The following is a 25,243-nucleotide window of genomic DNA, read 5'->3' as shown; positions in this document are numbered from 1 at the left end:
GTCATTAATGTTGATGAATCAATTATTTATATAATGTGTCATGCTCAAATCAATTATTTCTTTTATAGTCTTAGTAAATAATTGGTTAGTCATTTGTGATTGTCCAGGTTAAACACTTAAATATTGAAGTATTTATAAGTGATTACCAATTGACTGATGAGCATCTGGGTCTTTATTATAGAGTGAACAGTAAACAGTTAAAAACAGTTTTAAACACAGAAGAAAAAACATCATGACATCAAAACAGACTCAGGCTCCTCCCACTGCTCCAGCCCGACCATTTTAACCCTTTAACCCTTTAACCCTTTAACCATGTGATGCTGTGGCTGTCTGTCAGAGCATGCCCCCCCCCCCCCCCCCCCCCCCCCACCTCGGTCTGTTGCTGCATGGCTCTGCTGTGTTTGATTGTGGAATGGCTCTGTTCTGGTAGAAGCATGTCTAGTTTTATTTTATTTTGTTTCCATTAAGTTTCCCTTGTGTTTTCTCCTTCTTCTGCCTCCCCCCCCCCCACCCCACCCCCTCCCTCTCTCTCCTTCCTCCTCCTCATCCTCCTCTCCACTCCCCCTCCTCTCTCTGGCCGCCACATTATGTTTCCACTCTTGTCGGTTCGCTGCCCGCCACCACTGCATCCTGGTGCTTCTCCATTCAAACCAACCAACTGTCCGCCTGCCCTCCACCTTCACAACACACACACACACACACACACACACACACACACACACACACACACACACACACACACACACACACACACGCGGCAACCCAGGGTGAAAATTCCTTCCTGCAGGCCACCGTAGCGAAGCTGGGCCCCCTGCCGCGGATCCTGGGCGACATCTCTCGCTCTCTGGCCAGTCCCACGCCCGTCCAGCAGCAGCTGCGCCGCTTCCAGGACCATAACTCCTCCCACAACATCAGCGGCAGCCTCTCCTCCGGCCTGCACCGCATCTTCGAGGATCCTGCCGACAGGTAGACCGGTCAACTGACACACTCGCACCCAGAGCCACAGACGGCCAGTCGGGCCTCGGTGAAGCTGTTGAAGCTGTTAACGGTCTAGAAGCTGAAAATTAAAAAAAAAAGGTGTCAGGAACTAGCATCCAACAGCCAAATACTAGTAATCTTTGGCTGAGGCTGATAACTTAGTCTACTTTACAGGGAACCAATCATCATGTAGAGTCTTATTCTAAGCATCTAGTTAGCTGGGAAAATAGCGAGAGTGTCCGGTGGATTTTAAAGCTTCACTAGTCATTTGCACGTTGTAACGCACTTGGTCGAGTCTTAGCTTACATTAGCTTTAGGGAAGCAGGCTGCTCCAAGACAGCATGACAGAGCCAGACGACGTCAGTATGGGGATTTCACACATGTATGACTTTATTCACCTGTACTTGTTAACCATACAATGCCTGGTCTCTACGGCACTATAATCTCTCAACATACATGTAGATTGATATAGTTTAACACGTACCAAATCATTACTGAAGAGACAAGCTATTCATCGGGAGACAGACTGGGAGTAGTACTCAACCTGTGACTGTAACTCTCAGTAAAACAGCCACCCAGTGACTTAATCTGTTACTGCAAGAGTGGAGTTGGAGTTGAGTACAAAACACAAACATCGATACTTTCTGTAGGTGTTTCAGGTCCGGACGACATTTGGGCTAATCTCTATAAACAGATATCTGCATATGAGACGTTGTCTCTCGACTCCGACTCCATTCTCGTGTCTCAAGTTGCTAATCGGACTGTAAACAGTGAAGTGAAGGAAGTCTTGGCCCGGATGTCCGCTGGCTGCACCGGAAACCCCCAAATATTGGCCGTCGCCCCCAGAGTCTAATCGTTGTCAGACTGATAGACGATGGGTTCAGAGGTTGTCTAAACAGCAGCAGAGAAAGCTGGACTCACCAACGATGGCTGAACTTAATGCAAAGAGAGTTTATTTCCCCACCTCCACCCCACCAGACACTAAGAAGAATACATTTAGGACCCAGCAGTGTGCAGTTTACTGGGTAATGAAGTCCTTCAAACTGGCAGAAGAAATTCAAATAGTTGCCTCCAGCTGCCACTTGAGGCCGCCAAAGTGCAAAGGTTCCCAGTGCAGCTTTAAGGTTTAGCAGCCATGATCAATCAATCAATCAATCAAACTTTATTTATATAGCACCTTTCAAACAAATCAAATGTAATTCAAAGTGCTTTATTAGTGATTGACAAAACGTAGGATGTTAAAAATGGATTTAGAGACTAATGCACACCAAGACAACCAAAAACCCACCAAAAAAAGTGAATTGAATAAGACAACAATAAAAGATGGGTCGTTAAGATAATAAAAGATAAACGATAAAAGATAATACAAGCAATAAAAAAAAAATAATAATCATTATGAAATACTACACAAAATCAATTGATTATCGTAAAACAGTAAAATGTTAATAAAATAAGATAGAATAAAATAAATAATAATGATCAACAGTGAAATGTTGATAAAAAAAAATAATAATAATAATAATGATGATAATAATGAGCGTTACAATATCATCAGCATAGCTGTGGAAAGAATGGTGATAATAGTGATGTCCTGCAGCAGCCAGCCTCCTGCTCTGTTTCCCTGTGAAGCTTTCAGTCCGGCTCCAGAGTTTAGTGACAAAGAGCAGAAAACATGTGACGACCAAACTGAGTAATTCTGTTTTAATATGATGGTTGGTGTGTCATCAAGTTCTCGTCCAATCAGGGGAATATTCCTACAAAGTGCAACCTGTACATGCAGGTGCAGCTAATGGAGCCGCACCTCTACAGCTTGTCTTCAGTGTTTTAGATGTAGTTTCAGTCAGCAATTACTTTCTACCTTTTTAAAATTTTAGGTGGATTCAAGCAACTTGAGGTTTGAATAGTTTCACGGTGCATTACATCTTGCAGTGAGTCAATAGTTTCTAAATAAAGCAGCAGGCAGGCTGAGTGAAGACTTCCTATTCTTAGCAGCAGAGATAATGAGGAGAATAAAATGGATCTGCAGCTCGGTGAGATCAGAGGAAACGTTCGCTCTGCTGTGAGTCTAAACTTAGAAACAACAACAAAGCAGTGTTTTAAAGCTCATGTAGGAATGAAGGTGGATCCGCCTCTGTAGCAAGGCACCAACTCTGCCGGGGTTGAGGGTTCAATTCCCTCTGGGAACACACAGCTTTTAAAGGTTCAGTGATGTTAGAGGCCTGTCCTGTTCATCACTCAGCAGGTCCACTGTTATAACATTCAAACATTTTTACATCTCTAAGAAATCAGCACCAGCCTCTTGTTAGCATTAGTTAGCAATGCTAGTGCAAGTCAAACAAATGGTAACACGAGGTGGCTGCTGATTTCACAGAAACACAAACTCTAATGTAAAACTTTTGGCTCATTCTGAGACGGGGCTTGATTAGTGATTAACAGAAAGGATTGAAGCTTCCCTTTAAGATGCTTCAGAGTGTTCAGAGTGTTTGTGTTGCTCTGGTTGCAGCGAGGTGCGGAGCCTCCAGTCTCCGGTGGGCGAGGCGATGGAGGGCTACCTGAGGGGCCAGCGCCCCCTGCTGGGCCAGCAGCACGCCTCCACCCACAGCACCAGCTTCTCCGACCAGGAGGAGCGGGACAACCCGCTGCCCAACGGGCGCAGCGTGTCCCTGGTGGACCTGCAGGACGCCCACGGCCTCCACGCCGCCCCGGGGCCGCCGGCCCACCACGAGGCCCCGCCCCGCCTCGGCAGGGCGGGCTCCCAGGCGTCCGTGGGACACCCGCAGCCCCAGACCCAGCGGGTCCAGCCGGGCTACGCCCGCTCCAACCCCCTCACCCCCCAGCCGGCGCCGCACCAGGCCAAGGCCCCGCCCCGGGACGGCCTGCCGCAGAGCGCGCCGCAGGTCCGCCGGCCGCTGCCCCCGTCGCTCAGCCAGCAGCGCAGCCTGCAGCCGCTCTCCTTCCAGAACCCCGTGTACCACCTCAGTAACCCCGCCCACAGCCTGACCCGCTCCGCCCGCTCGCCGCGGCGGGACTCCAGCTCCGAGAACCTGAGCACCGAGAGCTCGCACGACAGCCGCAGCAACTCCGACGAGTTCGGCAGCCAGGCGGGGGTCAAAGGTCGCGCGCCGTCCGACGGCAGCCTGGAGGAGTTCGGCGGCAGGCGGAGCATGCAGAGCGAGGAGTGTTCCACGCCGCGCCGCCACGCGCCGCCCGACCTCCCGCCCGCCGCCGTGACGGCGGTGGCGGTGGCGGTGGCCGTCCCGCGGCAGAGCACGGTGGCCGGCACCGCCCACATCGTCCGGGTGGAGCAGCAGAGCCGGGGAGGGGGCGGAGCCAGGACGCCGCGCTCGCTGCCCCACAGCGCCTCGCTCCGCAGCAGCAGCAGCGCCAACACAGAGCCGCCGCCCACGCCCGGCCTCGCCGCCGCCGGGCGCCAGCAGTCCATGGAGAGCCCGGTCCCGGCGCTGAGGAGCGCCACCAAGCCGCCGCAGCAGGTACTGAAGCTCAACATCCCAACATGAGAAGCTCACACTCTTTCTCTGCTCTGTCTTTATCATTAATTTAAAAAACAAACAAGGTCATCAGTACATACAGTAGGACAGAGCTGAAAATATCAATATCACAATATATATCAGTATATATCAATATATGGCTCACATATGTAAAATCACATGTTAGATCAAATTAATTTTCATCCCAATGAACTGAATGGTAATGTTGTGTGTGATGTCAAACATATTCCTTAAAATGTTGAACACTGCTTGAGTCAAGTCAAGTTTTATTTATTTATAGCCCAATATCACACAGCGTGCCTCAAGCAGATTCATTAAATACAAAATACAATAGCATCATATCAGTGGGTCGTTGTCACATGACCAACTGGACTTGGTCATATGGAAGAAGTCTTTAATCACCAGAATGTTTCTCCAGTATTCAGAGTATAGCTTTGCTCCTCACTGGTGGTCTCTGTTCAGGTCCAGTCTCCGGTGGAGACGGCGGCCATGTCTCCGGTGGAGCGGACCGCCGCCTGGGTGCTGAACAACGGGCAGTATGAAGAGGAGGAGGAGGAGGGAGGGGAGAGGAGCAGGGAGGAGGGCAGGAACGCCGAGAAGGTAAAGACGCTTCACCTGGCTGAGACGGGACGGGCCTGGAGACACGGGGTCATACACATACTACTGCACAGTTAAAGGTTGATCGATTATGGGTTGCTTGAAATGTTGCTGTTTGAAACGTAACTGAACCAATGAATATGGATGAATGGTCTAATAGTTTTGTTTTTGGAGGACTTAAAGGGTCTTAAAGGGCTTAAAGTTAAGGCTGGGTATTGGCAAGGACCTCACGATACGATACGTATCACGATACATTGCGATACGATACATATTGTGATACATTGCAAAACATAATTTACTGAAAATTTAAAAATAGAGCTGAAAATACAACTTGCTGTGTACCACCTGGGTAGTCTAATACAGTGATTCTCAAACTTTTTCATATCAAGGACCCAACTTTAGTCCACATTAGAGCCACAGACCCCCATTTGATGAGATTTGGTATCTTGGACCCAAATCTGAGAATATTTTTATTGTCAGATTTGATTTTGTCCAGAATCCCATGACTGTCTGTATTGTAAGTAGAGAGATAACAGAGAAACTATGATCAGAACAGTCATTCTTCTACATTCTCTAATTGTGTTAACTTCTTGTAAATGAAATAATGCTGAAGTTTAATAATTCATCAATTTGCTGGGGACCCACTGGAACCCCCTCAAGGACCCCTGGTGGTCCCCCCGGACCCCACGTTGAGAACCACTGGTCTGATATGTACATCACATTATATTGATAACTCAGCGGACAAATGGAGTCAAAACTATTTAATTCAAAGGGATTTGAGGGAAATTTAAGGACATTTTAAATCTGTTTAAAACTTTAATAATTTTTTTTTAATGTATCGATACGTGGGGCTGGAAAATCAATACAGTATCATGGAAAAAAATATTGCAATACTCAGCTGTATTGATTTTTTTGCACAGCCCTAGTTCAAGTGATGTTTGAGATTAGAGAATTGACATTTGAGAATAAAAAATGTAAAGCACCGTCCATGTTGGTCCGCGATCTCACCTGCAGCCAGTTGTTTTGGTCACAGGTATGTCATGTTACCCCCCCTCTCCCCCCTCTCTCTCTCTCTCCCCCCCCCCCCCCCCCCCCCCCCCCTCAGTACGAGCAGGAGATCTCTCGGCTGAAGGAGCGCCTGCGGGCGTCGGGCCGGCGGCTGGAGGAGTACGAGCGGAGGCTGCTGGCTCAGGAGCAGCAGATGCAGAAGCTGCTGCTGGAGTATAAAACCCGTCTGGAGGACAGTGAGGAGAGACTGCGCCGCCAGCAGGAGGAGAAGGACAGCCAGATGAAGAGCATCATCTGCAGGTACGGGACGCCCCGCCCCTCCGGGACGCACGGGGAGGGGGAACCAACGCACCTCTGCTGACCTGCAGACAGCGTTGGGTTGAAGTTATAGATAGAAGAGATGAGACGATATTCATACCTCAAAATACGATTCAATACACGATCAGGGGTTCAGGATTCAACACAGCCAGGATACGATGTGATCAATAAAAGTTCAGTGACAACAAAGTCTGACTGAGCAGAATTCTGTTTATTTCTGAGACGCAAATCTTTCCAGCGATGCCATTGGCTGCTAGAATGTAAACAACAATTTAAAAATGTCATTACAAAGTGATAATAATATAATTTGGATGGAGAGCTTGTGAAACTGTGATGGTCAAGAGTCTCATTAGTGATTACCAGTGGTGGAAAGTAACGAAGTACATTTACTCAAGTACTGTACTTAAGTACAATTTTGAGGTACTTGTACTTTACTTGAGTATTTCCATTTTATGCTACTTTGTACTTATACTCCACTACATTTCAGAGGGAAATATTGTACTTTTTACTCCATTACATTTATTTCACAGCTATAGTTACTAGTTACTTTTCAGATCAATATTTTATATTTAAAACATTTGATCATCTTTATAAAATAACTATAAAATAGCATTGTTATAGATTAGACTACCCAAAAGTAAAGCTAAATTGTTAAGATTAGCTTCACGTTGACAACTTTAAAATGCTGCTTACATGTACATGTATGTCAATAAATCAGTATTAATATTCCAATAATTTACAATAATTTATGAAAAATATAACTCTCTAAATGGGGACAGTTTGCATAATGAGTACGTTTACTTTGATACTCTAAGTACATTTTGCTGCCAATACTTATGTACTTTTACTTAAGTAAGATTTTGAATGCAGGACTTTTACTGTAATGGAGTATCTTTACATTGTTGTATTGCTACTTTTACTGAAGTAAAACATCTCAGTACTTCTTCCACCACTGTGTGATTAATACAGCAGAATAACATGGAGCTGATTTCATCATTCATGTTCCTGACACACCAGACGGACTGACGCACTGTTCTATTGAGATATATTGAGTTTCAATATAATGTCCCATCACTGATAGATAGGAATACTACTACTACTGCTCCCATTACTACTATTACTATAATAATAATAAATAATAATAAACTTTATTTTGAAACATTGTTACAAAGTACTTAACACAAAATAAAAGCATAGAGTGAAAATACAAAGAAAGTAGTACTGAATTTAAATAAAAATGAAAAAAAACAATGAGAACAACAGTCAGCTGTAATAAAGTGAAGACTGTCACAGAAACATAAATGTGTGTAACTGTAATATTATAACAATAAATACACATGAACAGAAACAATAATAATCTATCAGCAGCATTTCAGTTTGTTTAGGCTTCAGATGTTGGCACTGTAGTTATCCTGTTTGACATGGAGATGACCCTGTGTGTGTGTGTGTGTGTGTGTGTGTGTGTGTGTGTGTGTGTGTGTGTGTGTGTGTGTGTGTGTGTGTGTGTGTGTGTGTGTGTGTGTGTGTGTGTGTGTGTGTGTGTGTGTGTGTGTGTGTGTGTGCAGGCTCATGGCGGTGGAGGAGGAGCTGAAGCGGGACCATGCGGAGATGCAGGCGGTCATCGACGCCAAGCAGAAGATCATCGATGCTCAGGTACAAACCGCCAACTGAACACCGACCGGCCGGCCAATCAGCTGATGCTGATGCTGATGCTAATGCTAACGCTAACGCTAACAGCCCAGCTCCCCTCTGCCTGACAGACAACAACAACAACAACAACTGACCTGTAAACAGCTGCTGTAGCGTCTCATGTTGCATCAGTTTCTGTTCTTCATTCTTAAAGAGAAACTAAACTCCAAACCCAGGTGAACGGCGTGCTGCTGAACTGGCCATCTGCTATTGGCTGATCTTTGGTGCCCGGGTGATGATGTCACCGGCTGCCAGGCTTCACTCAGATTTGGGTTTTGGGTTCAGTTCCTGTTTGAAGGAGCGGCTTGTGACTGTCTGGAGGTTTGATGGTTTTGGTTGGACGGCGTTGATGTTCTTACCGCCTGTCACTGAATTTCAGGTCAATAAAGGAAGTGAGCTAAACCAATCAGGCAAGTGAATGTAGCCCCTCCCCCTCCTCATCCCCCCCCCACACACCCCACTCCCACTCCCACTCCCACCACGCTGGTTTTGGGAAATGGCCTTGAACAACGAGCGCAAACACACCGAACACCCATTCAACCAGACTGGAGAGCTGATGGATGGGTTGAAGTTACTTAAAAAAAAAATTCAGCTAGGCTTGATGCAGAATAATAAATAAAAGATCGATATTACAGGAAATCTACAGGTCCTGAAGATGTTTTAGGAATTTAAGGCTTTAAAAGTATTAAAAAGTGTTAAATCCAGTTATCAGAGGTCTTATCTTCTCAGCATGTCATGTCAGGTTTGTCAGATGGATCCAGATCAGAGTCAGTAGAACAATCTGCATCCTGTCTGCTGTACTGAACTCAGCTGGACTTCATGTCTCTTAACTGTTAATGTCCTGCTGTCCTTTTTCTTCTTCTGCCTGTTTATAGTTTCACAGCTTTCATCAGCTGTTCAGTCACAAACGGGAGTTTTAAAATGGTCTGGAATTCAACTCCAGGCAGAATTAATAAGCTCTTAAAAAGTCTACACAGTCTCACAGTTTATTAAACTACTGAAACAAATTTTTCACATTTACATTTTGACTCCTGACGTGTGAATTACAGAGACACAAACTGCTTCTCATTTAGTTTTTTAGTAAAACTTCAAAACACATTTTTATGTCACTTCTTCATGTTCACGTTTTAGCAAGAGTGAGTGTTGTTGTGTGTTGCGCTCTCAGCTGGTTATATTTCTGTTTGGCTGGCTGCCCCCCCCCTCCCCTCCCCCTTTTTTTATTTTTTTTATCTTAATTTTATTTTACTTGTCTCCCAACACCAATCCCCCCCCCCCCTCCCCTACACACACACACACACACACACCCTTCCTCCCACTAAACCTCCCAATCTTCCAGTTCACTCTCCTTACTGGAGTCTGGAGTGATGTTGGCTTCCAGATGCTTCTAATAATAAACATGTCAGTGATAGAAGGAGTAAACCTGAACACTCGCTCCATGCCACAGAAGTTTAATAGTGACACGTTTTGATCCTACCTGGATCTTCATCAGGTCAAAATGTTTGAAAAATGGAAACCACATTCATATTTATACATCATGCACACCCTGACAAGTAGAGTTGTTCCGATACCAGTATGGAAATGCCTCCCATGCACCGATCCGATATCACGTAATTTATTAGCCCCGAAAAAAATCAACTTTAAAGTAGTTTCACCCGGATAAAGCGGCCGTTTTCCTGGAAATCTATACTTATATACTAAATTTATACTGTTACTGTACTATTTAAAATTTTAAATGTGTTTTATTTTATTAAATTGTGGCTGCACTTTAACAGTTTTTTAAAGGAATTGTTATTTATTCCTAGATTTATTTATTTATGTTCTTTTTCAGTTATGACTGACTGTCAAACTAGATAATAAAGTTCTATGGCATTCATTCTCTGTATGTATTTGTTCATGTTTTACAAAGTGGTTTAACCTGAGCCAGGCCATACAACAATGATAGCAATCATATCACATCCATACAGGGTTAGTAGTATACAGCTGTCAAAAAATAATAATAATATATAGATTTTTTTTAAGGCACCGGTACTCGGTATCGGCCGATACGCAAGTTCAGGTATCGGAATCGGTATCGGGAAGGAAAAAATGGTATCGGAAAATCTCTACTGACGAGCTCTATGATGGCAGCTGTGTTTACCATCCAGCACATTTTTCAAACATTTTGACCTGATGAAGATCCCAGTAGGATCAAAACGTCACTATTAAACTTCTGTGGCAGAGCGAGTGTTCAGGTTTACTCTTTCTTTCACTGACACAGTTTTCTGACAGCCTTGCACCAAAGTGACGTGCGTATTATTACTCTCCTTCAACTCTAATGATAAACGTGACATGCGGCTGAGACTTTGAACTGGTGTGAAACCGGTTTTGAATCCGGACTGAGAGTCCAGCAGAGAGCCGCTCCCACTCCAAACATCCCACTGTTACCAGACTGGCTTCACTGAGGCTTCTGGACGAAGGTCTAAGCTTTCAGCTTCTAGCTGGACTGAAAGTTTGTGGTCGGTGCATTTCAGTTTCAAAGTGTTTTACAGTAAAATAAAACAACAACCAATGATTGAAAACATGGCTAAAGAAGAAAAGTGTCAGATGTCATAACAAAATCCAGAAATAAAGATTGAAGTGATTTAAAGCCTCAGCAGGTTTCAGTCACAACTCATTAATATTGACAGTGACAATTGGATTGGATTTATTTGAAAGTTAAAATAAATACATGCACATTTCACTCCAGATGAAGCCCAGCGCATAAATTTAAATAACAATCGAGGATAAAAACACAGTAAAGTCAACGACTTAATTCCACTGTGGTCCTCTTATGAACAATACATAAACAATGCATACATTACATAACAATGCATATATTAGAGAAAAAAAAACCCATCTGTGTTTAAATGCAGATTATCGCTTGACAATATGATTACTACACTTCCTTCTTATATTAGATTATAATGAAAAATGACACTTTCAAGATCAATCCAAACATGTAATACTGTAGTTAAAGGAACACTTCACCGTTTTTTTTAACCTCATCTTTAAACTTCCCACAGTCCGTCTCTGAGACAGTGGTGGAAGAAGTACTCTGATCCTTTACTGAAGTAAAAGTACCAATACAGCAATGTAAAAATACTCCATTACAAGTAAAAGTCCTGCATGAAAAATCCTACTTCAGTAAAAGTACATAAGTATTAGCAGCAAAATGTAGTTAAAGTATTAAAGTAAAAGTAGTGGTTTGGTCCCTCTGACTGATATTTTATTATATATGACATCATTAGATTATTAATACTGAAGCATCAGTGTGTAAGCAGCATGTTACTGTTGTAGCTGCTGGAGGTGGAGCTAGTTTGAACTACTTTATATACAGTTAGCTAGTTTAGTCCAGTGGTTCCCAACCTAGGGGTCGGGCCCCTCCAAAGGGTCACCGGATAAATCTGAGGGGTCGTGAGATGATTAATGGGAGAGGAAAGAAGAAAAAAACAAAGTTCTGATACACAAATCTGTTTTCAGTTTTTGGACTTTTTCTCTAATCTTTGATTTTTGCTGAAATATTGGATCATTTGAACATTTATTGAAATGAAACCATGTGAGGTTTCGAGGGAAAAATCACTATTTGGTGGAGCTGTTAACAACTCATAGACATCTGAAATGTGACCCGACTACACACTGCTTTTTGTAAGACGTCAAAAGCCAAAAAGGTTGGAAACCACTGGTTTCATCTTTAACAATGTGTTGTATTTTAAAAGCTTGTTATATTATCCATTGTGTCAAATCTCCATCTGAAAAGTAACTAAAGCTGTCAAATAAATGTAGTGGAGTAGAAAGTACAATATTTCCCTCTGAAATGTAGTGGAGTGGAAGTATAAAGTAGCATCAAATAAAATACAAGTATCTCAAAATTGTACTTAAGTACAGTACTTGAGTAAATGTACTTAGTTACTTTCCACCACTGGCCACAGGTCTCACAGCATGTTAGTGAGGACCGATACAGGGAGATCAGGTTAAAAAACGGCCAAGTGTTCCTTTAAGGTGGTTCTGCAGGTTCTGAGGTGTAGATCTGCTTCAGATCAGCATCAGAAAATGTGTCCAGATGTTTGAGCGGTGAAACAGTCTGAGGAACAGCAGCACGGCTCCTTCAGCAGAGCTTCCTTCTCACTTTCAGTTGAGCTGCTTTTATGTTTTCAGCTGCTGCCCAGAAAACGTTTGTGTGAAATCACTTTTTCAAATCCTTTTCTCTCCCTCCACCTGATTCTGCTGTCAGGTGAAAACACACCGCTGAAGGTTTCTGTCCAGTTTCAGGATCTTTTAAAACCAGACTGGAGTTTTTCAAAACGACACCAGTGAGAAATCAAGTCGTCTTCTTTCCTGAAGACTTTTTGCTGCTCGGTGTTTTTTTTTACCAGACAGTGAGATCTGATGTGATGTGATGCTGCGTTCAGGTGCTGACGGTGCTGCTTTCATGTGCTAATCTGTCAGAACCAAACCTGGAAGACAAACTATAAACAAACAGACGTCCTGCAGCTCAACAAGCTGATTAGACGAACTTTGTCTGGAAACTTGTAATAAAAGGTTTTTCTTTATTTTCCGTCTTGTTCAGAAGGTCAAAGGTCATCGTTGTGTCAGAACTCAGAAACTCAGGCAGCAAAATTCTCTTGAGTTTCCGACTTTATCGTCCGAGTTTGAACGTTTCACGTGATTTCTCCAACTGGGAAATTAGTTTTTCCCGATATATCCGACAGCACATGAACGCACCGTAACTCTGTAAAGCGAAACGTTCCCCTGTCTCACTTCCTGCCCCGCCCCCCCACCCCCTTCTGTCTCTGTCCAATCAGGAGAAGCGGATCGGCTCCCTGGACGCGGCCAACTCTCGGCTGATGGCGGCGCTGACTCAGGTGAAGGAGCGCTACAGTCTGCCCAACCTCCGCAACGGCCTGTCGCCCACCAACCCCACCAAGCTGTCCATCACTGAGAACGGGGAGTTCAAGAACAGCAGCTGCTGATTGGCCCGAAGAGGAAGGGGGGGCGTGGCCTAATGGCGGCGGCGGCCCCCCCGGTGCTCCGAGCGGACCGGACGCTTTCACTGACTGTCTGGAAACAACAGAGCGAGGAGTCTGTCTGTAAATACACTGCGTCTGTATCGCTGTACAGAGACGAGATCGGTTTTAAAAAGCAGGTGTGTGTGTGTGTGTGTGTGTGTGTGTGTGTGTGTGTGGGCGGAGTCAAAGAAGCAGAGGTGTGTGTGTGTGTGTGTGTGTGTGTGGGCGGAGTCAAAGAAGCACAGTGAGGAAGACGAGGCGAGACGCTGCAGGAAGAGACAAAACCAAAAAAGAAAAAAAAAACAACAAAAAAAAAAACAGATGTACGCACTCCGTTTTCTAACCCGACTTTTTTATTGTTTTTATTTGAGACTTCTGGTTTCTGTTGAGGTTGAAGTTGTATTTTTCGTTTTTTTTTTTTTTTTTTTTTGCGGAGCGTCTGTTTGTGTTCAGGATGCTTTAATTTATTCCTCCGCTCCCTGACAGTTTTGTACTGAAGTCCTGTTGCTAAACTGCTGTAGTCCCCCGGACGCTTTTTATGTTGTTGCACAAAAACCACCTTGTATGATGAGCAGGTTCATGACATCATCATGACATCACAGATCTGTCTGTTGTCCAATGTTGAGAATAAAAGCTGCCTGGAAGTCTGAGCGCCGTTTGTCTTTCTGGGAACTGAGTTAGAAGAAGTGGAACTGCTTCGGTTCTGGAAAATAATTTATATATAATTTTCTATTTTTTGAGATATCAGGATGAAGCTATACAGGTGATCTACAGTGTTCTACATGATGATTGGACTCATATTAAAGGATCAGTTCAGTGATTTTGTCCATATATATATATGGATATATATTTCCTCTCTTCATCCTGTAGCACTTGGACCCACAGACAGTCTCGTCTCCAGTCAGCTGTCAGTTGAAACCTGTAGGGGGAAAAAATAAACTTCACCCTTATGGGTCAAAATAAATGAGCAAAGGTTCAAGAGTCTTCCGTGAATTCTTTATTCAGACCTGCATCAGTTCAGTTCAGTGTTCCAGACAAACAACAAAGAAAGGAGTGGAGAGGATTCACTTCTATAGATCAGAGTAAACAAAACCATAAATCTCGACACAGAGCCAAACCCACAGGTTCAGATTTCTTGAGACAAAGCCAACCAACTTAACCTGATATGGAAACACGTATGGATAGCATAAACTATAGTCCACCTATAAGACACAGAGCCACGCAGGACAGAGTGTGTTATTCATTAAAAAAAGCACAGTATTCATTTTATTTCTTACAAACCGCTCCGCTGCCTCTAGTCTGGTTTCCATTCAGGTTTTTTGCGCTAATTCTAAACAAACTTTAGAAAGTCGACAATCTTAACATTTGAATCTGTGTGTGTTTCCATTAACGGCTGTTAAGTGAATAAGTAGGTTGTGTGTGTGGTGAGATGAGATCAGATGGAGAGAGTTACCTGCCATAGGAGAAGTAATGATTATTTTGTCATGTAGGCTAATCTGCTGTTGGCTGTATTGGGAGCGCATCTATGTTCAGAGAGAGAGAGAGAGAGAGAGAAAGTGTCAGGGTGCCACACAGTATTGTGCCAGAGTTAGTATACTGGCACCTTCTCCACTGCCAGGGCCTCCTGTCTCTCAGATCTAATTAACACTAATAAAAGATAACCCCGAGTACTGAGCTCTCTCCATCCATTCACTGCAAATGATTTTCTTCATTTCTTTAATCACAAAATTGTCTGTATTAGAGATGAGATGATCAGTTCATTACCCAGCGAGGGTGTTGGTCCCTCTCTTCATCCTGCACCAGGTGCCACAGAGACGTCTCCTGAGACACCTTCTCTAAATTAGTACTTTCCTCTAAATCCACAATAGAGCTGCAACGATTAATCGATTAGTTGCCAACTATTAAATTAATCGCCAACTATTTTGATAATCGGTTTGAGTAATTTAAGAAAAATAAGTCAAAATTCTGATTCCAGCTTCTTAAATGTGAATATTTTCTGGTTTCTTTCCTCCTCTATGACAGTAAACTGAATATCTTTGGGTTGTGGACAAAACAAGACATTTGAGGACGTCATCTTGGGCTTTGGGAAACACTGATCCACATTTTTCACCATTTTCTGACATTTTATAGACCAAACAACTAATCGAGAAAACAATCAACAATGAAAATAATCGTTAGTTGCAGCCCTAATCCACAACCAGCCTTTCTGAACCTCTTCCCGCTAAGTTGGTTAAGGAACTTCTCCCAACATTAGGCCCCTCCCTACTCATCATTAACACCTCTCTCTCTCTCTCTCTCTCTCTCCTCCTCCAAATCAGCCGTAATTAAACCTCTGCTCAAAAAATCTAATCTGGATCCTGATGTTCTTAATAACTTTAGACCAATCTCTAATCTCCCCTTCCTCTCTTAAGTCTTGGAAAGAATAGTTTCTACCCAACTAATCGACCACCTCTCGTGCAATAATCTTTTCGAACCCTCTCAGTCTGGCTGTAGGTCTCTCCATAGCACAGAAACCGCTCTCACAAAAAGGTGTTAAACTACCTGCTCCTCGCCTCAGACTCCGACTCTTCTTCTGTTCTTATCTTCCTTGACTTTAAAGCTGCGGTAGGCGAGACGTTTATGTACAGAAACACCCGTTTTATCAGGCTAAAATCACAAAGTGGGTCACTTCTCCTCCCGCAGTGAGGAAGAGGGAGAAGAGATGAATCCGGACTCGAGAGTGAAATCCAGACTGTCTCCTAAACAGCAGTGAGCACGCTCCTTCCAGAGAAAGCTGGACTCACTGTACATAAGGAAGTTCAGAATGAAAAGTTGACTATCATCGTGGGCATCAGATCAGAATGCATGGAAATAAAGCCAGGAAACTTCAATCCTCTGAACAAAAGGTTTAATTTCTCCAAAATCAAAGGAATTGCATTTATGAACATAAAGGAAGAAAAAACACACATGGGCTTTTGAATCTGAAAGAAAACAAAAACAAGATTAAAACTTAACACGTCCATCTTAAAGAAATAAGGATAAATAAAGTTCTCAGTTAAACTAACATGGACACAGGATAAGAACTTCGTTTTTTCTGATTGCTTAGGCACTACTGTTAAAACTATCGGCTATTTTTGCAAAACTTTTTTTGTTTGTTTTTGCGTCAATACAGTTCACACAAACCATCATTTGAATAAGCACACGAAGCACCAACTACACACTGATAGTATAAATGAAAAACACTTTTGGCTTTTGCTTTTTCTGTGTGCAGGGCAGAGCAGTTTGCAATAAAGTTTTGTCATACATGTAGTAAACACACATACATACAGGTATCTAAATGTGTAAAGTATGGATGTGTATTCTGAACATAAAACACTATCAATTCAAATAAGGGGAAAAAGTTTTTTTTTTTTCCTCAAAATGTTCTACAGTAAAACTCCTCAAACAACAAAAGTAGAGGAAAAAGCAGTAGAAGAAAACAAATTTGTGCTAGAAAAAAAAAAAAACTAAACCGGCTAAATATCGCCTTCTTTGTGGGTCTGGCCAAAAGTTTACAGTGTTGCTAGAAGTGTGTTATTACAGTAAAATGACAAACTGAGTGTAAAGCAGAGAACGTGCGTTCAGTTTGGCTCACTTGGTAAATGCGTCGGCTCCAAGTGTTAATGGTTTCAGAGATAGAGCTTCAAGAATCACTGTTAGTGTTTAAGCATTCAGAAAAAAACTGTAAGAGTAAGATAAACTCCTCTTTCCAGACCTGCCGCCCCATGTGAAGGTGAGAGAGAGTGAGAGGGAGTGAGAGGGAGTGCAGTCTGCAAATAAGGAGTGATCAGGTGAACTCAGTCAGGTAAACGAGGGGTGAAGGGAGCCAATTAGTGATGAGGAAAGGAAGTGAGGTAGGTGAGGAAAGGAAGTGAAAAAATGAAAGAAAATAGGGATCTTTACTACACTCACCAACGTTAGATCTTTTCCTCTCTCGTCTCTTTGGTTTCCTTTGGTGTAAAGATGTGTTGTCTGTGATGTCACATGATCTCTGGGTGTTCAGTCTCCTCTTGCAGCTTTAAACTGACACACAAAGACAATAAAATACTGAATTGAGAGAAAAGGTGTAAGAAAGCAAACTGGCTTTGAGTGGGTCCTGACATTTTTGGAGGATTAAGACTGCTGTAGCTCTGTGTCAGGCAGTTCAGTCACTAACTACCTTTCAAATTCAAATTTTCATCACCTTTTCTAAGTTGTATCCTTTTTCTTCCTCTAGTTTTTTTTTCAGCTTCTAAAGAGCGGACACGGTGAGTCTCCTGGAGGGGAAGAAGGCCAGAGAGACGACAAACATCTCTTCAGCTTTATTTAGACCTGGAAGAGGGAAACAGAAAGGCAGCATCTCTCCTCCAGAAGCCCGAGACAGAATGACAGTAAAATGTGTGACAGCATCAGGACAGGAACCACTGGAACTCCACAGAAACAACAGACTGGACAACTGCCCAGCAGGCAGGACACAAGAAGACTTTACAATAATAGTGTAGTATACAGGATAGGATCATTTAGGGAATTAAATAAATAAATAAATTTACAGCAAAAATAATTCTCATTTTGGAATAATCTGTGCTTTTTCAGATTATGCATACCAGCTTATTAAAAGTGAGTAAATTTGATTTCTCTGCCCCATAGAAACAACGGAGTCATTCCTATGATCCCAGGGTCCTAAGTTCCCAGGGTCCTAAGTTCCCCAGCTCTATATAGCACATAATGGGAACCTGAAAAAGATGTTCCCCACAAAACCTACATTTACTTTTTTTTATTTTGTGGTCCAAAGGCCACATTTACCTTGCTGTTGAAAATGTCATCAAACCAAATCATCAAATCATCAAAAATCTGACCCACAGAGAACATGCAGCAGTAAAACATTCTGTGTGTTTTTGTGGCTCAAACTCAACCCAAACAAGAGTTTGAGTTTTGAGTAAAATTTTATCCACAGAACCACCCAGACTCTTTAATATTCTCTGCCGGGTCAGATTTGACCCGGAACACCACAGATGTAACAATTTTTTGAGACTTTCAAAATCAAATAAAATGATAACCACTGGTTTTGTTGTGTTTATATAGCTGTTTTGAATCCTTGTTCCAATAAATTTATGAAATATTTTAACTTGAAACGGGTCAAATTTGACCCGAACACAATAGGAGGGTTAATGTGTGTTAACAGAATATTGAACTGGGGAACATAGGACCCTGGGAACATAGGACCCAGGGAACAGATACGCTCCCGAAACAACATGACCATAACTTCTCTACCAGGAGTCGATAGAGTTCTTTATCAATATTCATGTCAACAGTCACTGTCTTTATTCTGTCTTCAGTCTTCAGTCTTCAGTCTCTTTCTCTCTGCAGCTCAGATCTGAACTGCTGCAAACAAACCAAACCACATCGCTCTGATCCTGATCCTGCTCTGCTTTCCCCATCAGTTTACACTTGATTTTAAAATGTTCTTATTTGTATAATTTGCACTGAAATATTTAACTATTTAAATGGTGGGTCAGGCTATTTTATTCAATCTTGGCACATATATATTCCTTTATCTACTTTCCTAATTGATTGCTCCAACATTATAATGAGTTGATCAGTTGAGCTGTGAAGGACACAGGACACAAGATGCAACGTTTTGAATCCTACAGACTCTACACAGCATTTATCTGCTGCTCAACCGGCGGTTGTATACATATATATAATAGATATATATAATAGTGACTTGACTTGGGTTCTGGTGACTTGGGACTTGACTCTGACTTGTACTCTGATGACTTGAAAAGGTTTCTAAAGTCTTGACTTGAGATCTTGTGTTTGTGTAAATGACTTAGATTGAAAGTGATGAGATTTGTTCCAGCGGACGACTGAATTTAAATTCTGTTTTCTGAATTTGTATGGAATGATTGAATTTATTGAAGTTGAAACTGATTATAGAAATCAAACTCATGATGCTCTTACCAAGTTTTTATCCTATTAAAACCATATTGCATTGAAAAGTCCTAGATATTTAGTTTTCTTTAAGATATTAAATTGATACTGGACTCTTGATTTGTTCTGACTTGACTTGCTGTTCTACATTTAGACTTGAGACTTGGTAATCTTCATTTAGATTTGAGACTTGACTTGAGACTTGAGACTGACTTGGGGCTCGAGCAAAGTTGACTTGGTCACACCTCTGTCTATAACTCATAAAACGTTCCTTGTACATTGTACTTGGCGAATAATAAAGGTTTCTGGTTCTATTTTCGGCTTTTACTTTGAAAACAGAGCGGAAGTCCTATGTATTAAAGCTGACTTGACTAAAAGGTAAGTTTGTCAGTAGACTTGTTTTCCATGTTCAGCTCCTCCTCAGACTCTTCCTCCACTGACGGTCTGGTTCTCCTCACAGCGGATCATGGTGCTGAGGTTCCTGCTGTCAGCTTTACTAAACAGAGCTCAGGTTGTGGAGAAGCTGGCGGAGTCTCTGCCGGTCCGCAGCGCGGCGCGGCTCACCGCCCGGGCCGTGCTCAGGGCGCAGCAGGCCGGCCGAGCCGCGGCGGGCCGGGCGCTGCGGAGCCGGACGGCCCGCCAGATCCGACAGGAGGCCTCCGAGCTGCCGGGCGGACTGGGGGAGCTGAGCCGCAAGGCCGGGAGGATCCGGGACAGCCTGCTGAAGGACGTTAAAGACGGAGTGAACGACGCGTCACGACAGATTAAGCATAAAGACAAATGACCGATGTCAAGACAGACGGATTAAACGACACTACATCCGGTCGGCACTTTCAAAATAAAACCCGAAATGACGGACAGATGGAGCATTATTTAGGGGTAGTAGCAACGTGAAAATAAAGATTATATAGAACGAGGAATCTGTACTAAATAAAAATGTAAGGCCCTTTATTTTATTTTTTTCTGTACACCCAAATACTTGATTCCACGCTCTTACTTCTCAACTTCCGGTCTCGCTCTGGTTGGAAGTGATGCTCAAACTGGATCCGCAGGTTCTCGGGTGTCTTCAAAGTAATTTAACGTCACTTCCTGCTGAACTCACCATGGAAAGAACAGAGAAATAAAACTAGAGAAACAAAAAGCATCAGAAATCTGAAGAGAAACCTGCAGCAGCCAGAACAGACTCAGAGACACAGGCTGATACTTTAAAGATTTGTTAATTAATATTATGAGTATTAAAGTTTTTGCAGTAACAGTTAGAGCTGATTGGTCTGTTTTCCTTTAAAAACTGTTGACAGTCATGTTAAGAGGCTTCTGCACCTTCTGATGTTTTTCATATTGTGTTGTGCCACAACATTAGATAAAAATGCTTTTATTTGGGTTTTTCTTGTCTGTGATTTACACAAACCTATTGAAATAAATGTAAGAATATGAATTTCAAATAGAAGACAATTTGTGTGCTGAAGCTGAAGCAGCCTCGTTTGATTTGGGCTTATGCTGAACTGAACTGATGTTTCATATCTGTCATTTACACAGACTTCTTACTGAAGTTTTAAGAAATATTTTCCATTCAAAACTTCTAATTCTGTGTTTTGCTAATCCTCTCTGGCTCCTTCAGACACTGAAGAGGGAAAAAAACCTGATGAGCTCCAGGTACCGAGCTTTCAAATCAACTGAAGAGAGATGTGACCAAGTCAGTCTCAAGTCTCAAGTCTAAATGTAGAACAGCAAGTCAAGTCAGAACAAGTCAAGAGTCCAGTATCAATTTAATATCTTAAAGAAAACTAAATATCTAGGACTTTTCAATGCAATATGGTTTTAATAGGATAAAAACTTGGTAAGAGCATCATGAGTTTGATTTCTATAATCAGTTTCAACTTCAATAAATTCAATCATTCCATACAAATTCAGAAAACAGAATTTAAATTCAGTCGTCTGCTGGAACAAATCTCATCACTTTCAATCTAAGTCATTTACACAAACACAAGATCTCAAGTCAAGACTTTAGAAACCTTTTCAAGTCATCAGAGTACAAGTCAGAGTCAAGTCCCAAGTCACCAGAACCCAAGTCAAGTCCAGTCTCAAGTCTTCATGCATCAAGTCGAGTCTCAAGCTGTTAAAACTGGGACTCGAGTCCAAGTCATGTGACTCGAGTCTCCACCTCTGCTAAATAATAAAGGCTGTGGCCCTCTGAGTCAGATCTGTAGGTGATTTATTGGTTATCATTTATTGGTCGTGTTTTATGACATTTTTTTCTTGTTTTGTGCAGCACTTTGTGTACTATGTTTTTTAAAGTGATATATAAATAAAGTTTATTATCATTATTATTACTTCTATCTTTGTGAGAGTTTTAAACCTTCAGAGTGAAGTGAGGAGGTTTTTGGTTGGTCGATTTTAAGGTTCAGTTTTAGGTTAGAATTAGGATTAGTGAAGAGGTCCAAAAAGAAGTGTGTGTGTGTGTGTGTGTTATCTCAAACTAGACACACTGAAGCGGATCAGAACACACACCGCTCCCCACCAGGATTCCTGCAGCAGAAGAAGAAACAGCACTGCACTCCTCCCCGTTTTCTTGTTAAGTTTTTATTATGCTTAAAAAAGAAAATTAAAAGACAGAGGAGGTGGTGATCAAAGAAAAAGAAAAAAATATATATTCATATTCAAATATCTTTATACTTTTCTATTCATATACGATTAACAATGCAAAGAAAATAATTCCCATAGTAGTAGTGCTTAAGTAAAGTTCAATATAGACTTTATTATAACAAAATAGGCAGTTTACCGAGGGTTAAATATCTGTCAAAATCTCATTGTACAATAATCGTCTCCATTGTTGCGTCTGCAGAGTGACGGACAGCTGAGGCTCCTGCTGCTGGAGGCAGGAGCAGACGAGTCAGAAAGATCAGAGAGCCGCGCCCCGTCCGGCCCCAACATGGCCGCCCCCGCCCGGCCCCAACATGGCCGCCCCGCCCCGCCGCACCCAGAAACACGCCGATAAAAACATTCAGTAAAATCAAGCGGCGTCTCGACTTCAAATTCAGCCGATTCAGTTAAAGTTAAAATCAGGCTGCTGCTGCTGCGACCTCTGACCTTTCGCCTCCTCGCTATCGGCTGCTTGTAAAATGTTGCTGATCGAGGAAGTGAAGCTTCTTCTTCTTCTTCTACTGCTGCAACTCTGCTGTGGAAGTTGCTCTGAATAACAGCTAAATACCTAAAATGTAAAATGAACTAAAGTAATTCAAATCTAGCGCTGATTCTTCCTCGTTTGTCCAAAAAAAAAAAATGTAAGAAAAAAAAAATCTTCCTGTCGCCACTCTGCTGATCAGACGGAACACAAAGTGACGACCCCTGATGACCCCTGATGACCTCTGATGACCTCTGACGTACCGAACAGGAAGCCGGTCAGCGAGTCTACTTCCTGCTTAAAAAAAAAAAAAAAATCAGATTATCAGAATAAAAGCGCGAGCCGCCGAGCCGAAAACCCTCCGCAGCGTCCTGAGAAACGAGACGACGACGGCTTCTTCTTCTTCTTCTTCTTCTTCTTCTCTACCAGCAGGAAAAAAAAACAAAAAAAAAAACAAAAAAAACAAACAAAACGTGAATACGACTCAGGTGTTTAAAAAAAGAAAAACAAAAAAAAAAAAAGAAGAAGAGAAGAAAATCTAGTTCTATGATATCAGACGCTGAAGGGAGGGAGAGACGGAAATAAAGAGGTTTAAGAGAGAGAGAGAGAGAGAGAGAGAGAGAGAGAGAGAGAGAGAGAGAGAGAGAGAAGAGAGAGAGAGAGAGAGAGAGAGAGAGAAAGAGAGAGAGAGACATGCTGTTAAAGCTACAACGTGCAAAGTTCTGCTTCCTGTCTCCGCCGCCTGAGCCTGATCCTGATCCTGATCCTGATCCTCCCTCCGTCCAGCAACTCTTCACTGACAAAAATAAAATAAGAAACCCCCAAAAAAAAAAAAAAAAAAAAAGAGAAATTGCTTTACATAGGACGTACTTCTCCTGTCGCCACTGAAATGAACACAATGTCTTCTTCTCCTTCTCCTTCTTCTTCTTCTCCACCTCTAAAAGTCTCCTCCCTTAAACATTAAGGAACTGTACCGTGTGTTGCCATGGTTTCATGTCGTCATGCAGCCTGTGTGCTTTGCTCTGCTGGTCCGGCGCCGCTCTCCGCCCGCCGGTGAGGAAAAAAAAGAAAAAAAAAAAAATCTGTCTCCTGCTGCTCCGATAAAAACTTCAGACTTTAAAACGAGAAGCCTGGAGGAGGGAGGGAGGGGAGGGGAGGGGTAGGAGTCTGATCGCGTGTGTGTGTGTGTGTGTGTGTGTGTGTGTGTGTCAGGGGGGAAGGGAGGGCAGGTTGGCGTTCCTTTTTAAAAAAAAAAACAAAGTTAAATATAAATAGAGAGGAGGAGGAGGAGGAGGAGGAGGGAGGAGGAGGAAGAGTAGAAAGTGGGTTTGGATCTTCATAACTTCTCCTTGGACTGGACCCAGATGAAGGGGCCGGACTGCTCCTCGATGATCTGCTTCACCTGGTCGTAGATCTCCTCCAGCGTGTCGCCCTGCACCACCGCTGCACACACACACACACACACACACACACACACACACACACACACACACACACACACACACACACACACACAAACCAGAGACACAAACTTTATTTACACAGTGGCGTGAACACCGGTGTGTTTTGTTCAGTTTAAAGCAGAAACAAGAAGCTGCTCCTCCTTAAAGGAAATATTCCACTCAGTTTCAACATGTGAGTTATTTATCTGAAAAGCAGAATATAATCGACTCGCCAAGATCAGATGCAGCTGGACCAGTTTGTAGCGTTCAGGGGCCGGATTCACAAAACCCTCTTAAGAAAAAAAATCTTCTCAAGTGCCATTTTTTTCTTAACTTTCTTAAAAAATGCTATTCTTAAAAACAGTTCTTATATATTTTCTTAACTTTCTTCTTATGTTTCTTCCTAAGAAAAAACTTAGGAATAAATGGTATTCTTGAAATGAAAGTTCTCAAATTTGTTGTTGATTTTTTTCTTAACTTTAAGACGGCCCTTCACCTGTCTTAAAACTCCTACAGTGAAAAGGTAAGCCTCTAATATCATATATTTAAACACATTTTAGACAAGTAGGTTATAGTTCAAAGTCTTCATAGGTTCCCCTACACCTAACATTAAGATGAACATTTATTGTAAAGCTTTATTTGGTGTAGGGCCAGGTAGGCCTCTGTCTCATGTCTGTTGGAAATAAGCTGCACATTTTACAGTTACCAACAGCAACCAATGTTTCAATCTTTGCTCTAGTTGCTCTAAATTGGTTTTTCCCCAATTGTTTTGTAGATGGAGCCTCCTAGCCTCGTCTCCTAGTCTCCCAGCCTTGTCTCCTAGCCTCCTAGCCTCGTCTCCTAGCCTCCTAGCCTTGTCTCCTAGCCTCAATGGCAGTAAGCCTAAAGTTTATTAAACAGAATTAATTCAGGCCCTATTTTGAGAAGTTCTTAAGTAGGAAAATGAAAGAAATTCGTAAGAAATGAGACTGTTACTAAGAAAATATTGAGGAATTGCACTTAAGAGCCTTCTTAAGAACTTCCTAAAATTTCCTCTTATGTCATTTCTTAAGATCTATCTTAAGAACACATTGGTGAATCCAGCCCCAGATTTTTACTTCCCATTCATTTGAATGGAAACTGACATTGAACATGTCGGTGAACAGATTCAGCATCAGATCCTGCTGCTGTGATTTCCAGCTGACTGTTGGTCCGACGCTTCAGAACAGAATCTCACCAAACAGCATTTTTATTGATAGAAGAAAACACAGCGGAGGGATACCATTTAGGAGAGATAGTTCCTGTTTGGGAGGCCGGGTCTACTTTTATTTTGAAATACTAATTTTAGTGTAAAGCAAGAATAGAAATGCAAAATGAGGACAGACAAGTTGCTGCTTTGTTGTCTTCCAGCAGGATCTGATGTTGAATCTGTTCACCGACGCGTTCAATGTCAGAAGAAATAATCTGAACGCTACAAACTGGTCCAGCTGCATCTGATCTCTGGTCAGTAGTTTATATTCTGGTTTTCATGGCGGTCAAGAGCTGAATAACCTCCATGTTAAAACTAAGAGGAATATTGCTTTAAGTACAAAGCAGACACAGTGAAGAAGCTTCTCTTTGGTTTCAGGGCAAAAAACATGAAGTAGAGAC

The 25,243-nt window shown here is 42.4% G+C and overlaps 2 protein-coding genes across 2 annotated transcripts; both read left to right on the top strand.

Moving 5' to 3' along the window:
• Positions 1-797: 797 nt before the first annotated feature.
• LOC139640766 (ras GTPase-activating protein nGAP-like) lies at positions 798-13,957 on the top strand (the record flags this gene model as incomplete). The annotated part of the gene is made up of 6 exons (XM_071514943.1): positions 798-966; positions 3,482-4,469; positions 4,950-5,087; positions 6,190-6,392; positions 7,976-8,063; positions 12,920-13,957. Coding segments are annotated over 6 exons (1,754 nt in total), but the record flags the coding sequence as incomplete, so codon positions are not given.
• A 5,455-nt stretch (positions 13,958-19,412) lies between these two features.
• LOC139640767 (protein NCBP2AS2-like) lies at positions 19,413-20,956 on the top strand. Its single transcript, XM_071514944.1, has 2 exons — positions 19,413-19,429; positions 19,512-20,956. Exon 2 carries the CDS (start codon positions 19,518-19,520, stop codon positions 19,833-19,835), a length of 318 nt encoding a protein of 105 aa, XP_071371045.1. The 5' UTR covers positions 19,413-19,429; positions 19,512-19,517; the 3' UTR covers positions 19,836-20,956.
• Positions 20,957-25,243: the final 4,287 nt, after the last annotated feature.

This window comes from Centroberyx affinis, unplaced genomic scaffold (assembly GCF_046629955.1).
Source record: "Centroberyx affinis isolate AG114_WGS23_722 - 3 ecotype Tasmania unplaced genomic scaffold, CSIRO-AGI_Caff_v1 ptg010563l_1, whole genome shotgun sequence".
NCBI lineage: Eukaryota > Metazoa > Chordata > Actinopteri > Beryciformes > Berycidae > Centroberyx > Centroberyx affinis.
This window is presented reverse-complemented; position numbering and strand designations above follow the sequence as displayed.

Bases quoted from the DNA above. Each gene is read 5' to 3' on its own strand.
- LOC139640767 (XM_071514944.1), top strand. From the start codon at position 19,518: ATGGTGCTGAGGTTCCTGCTGTCAGCTTTACTAAACAGAGCTCAGGTT.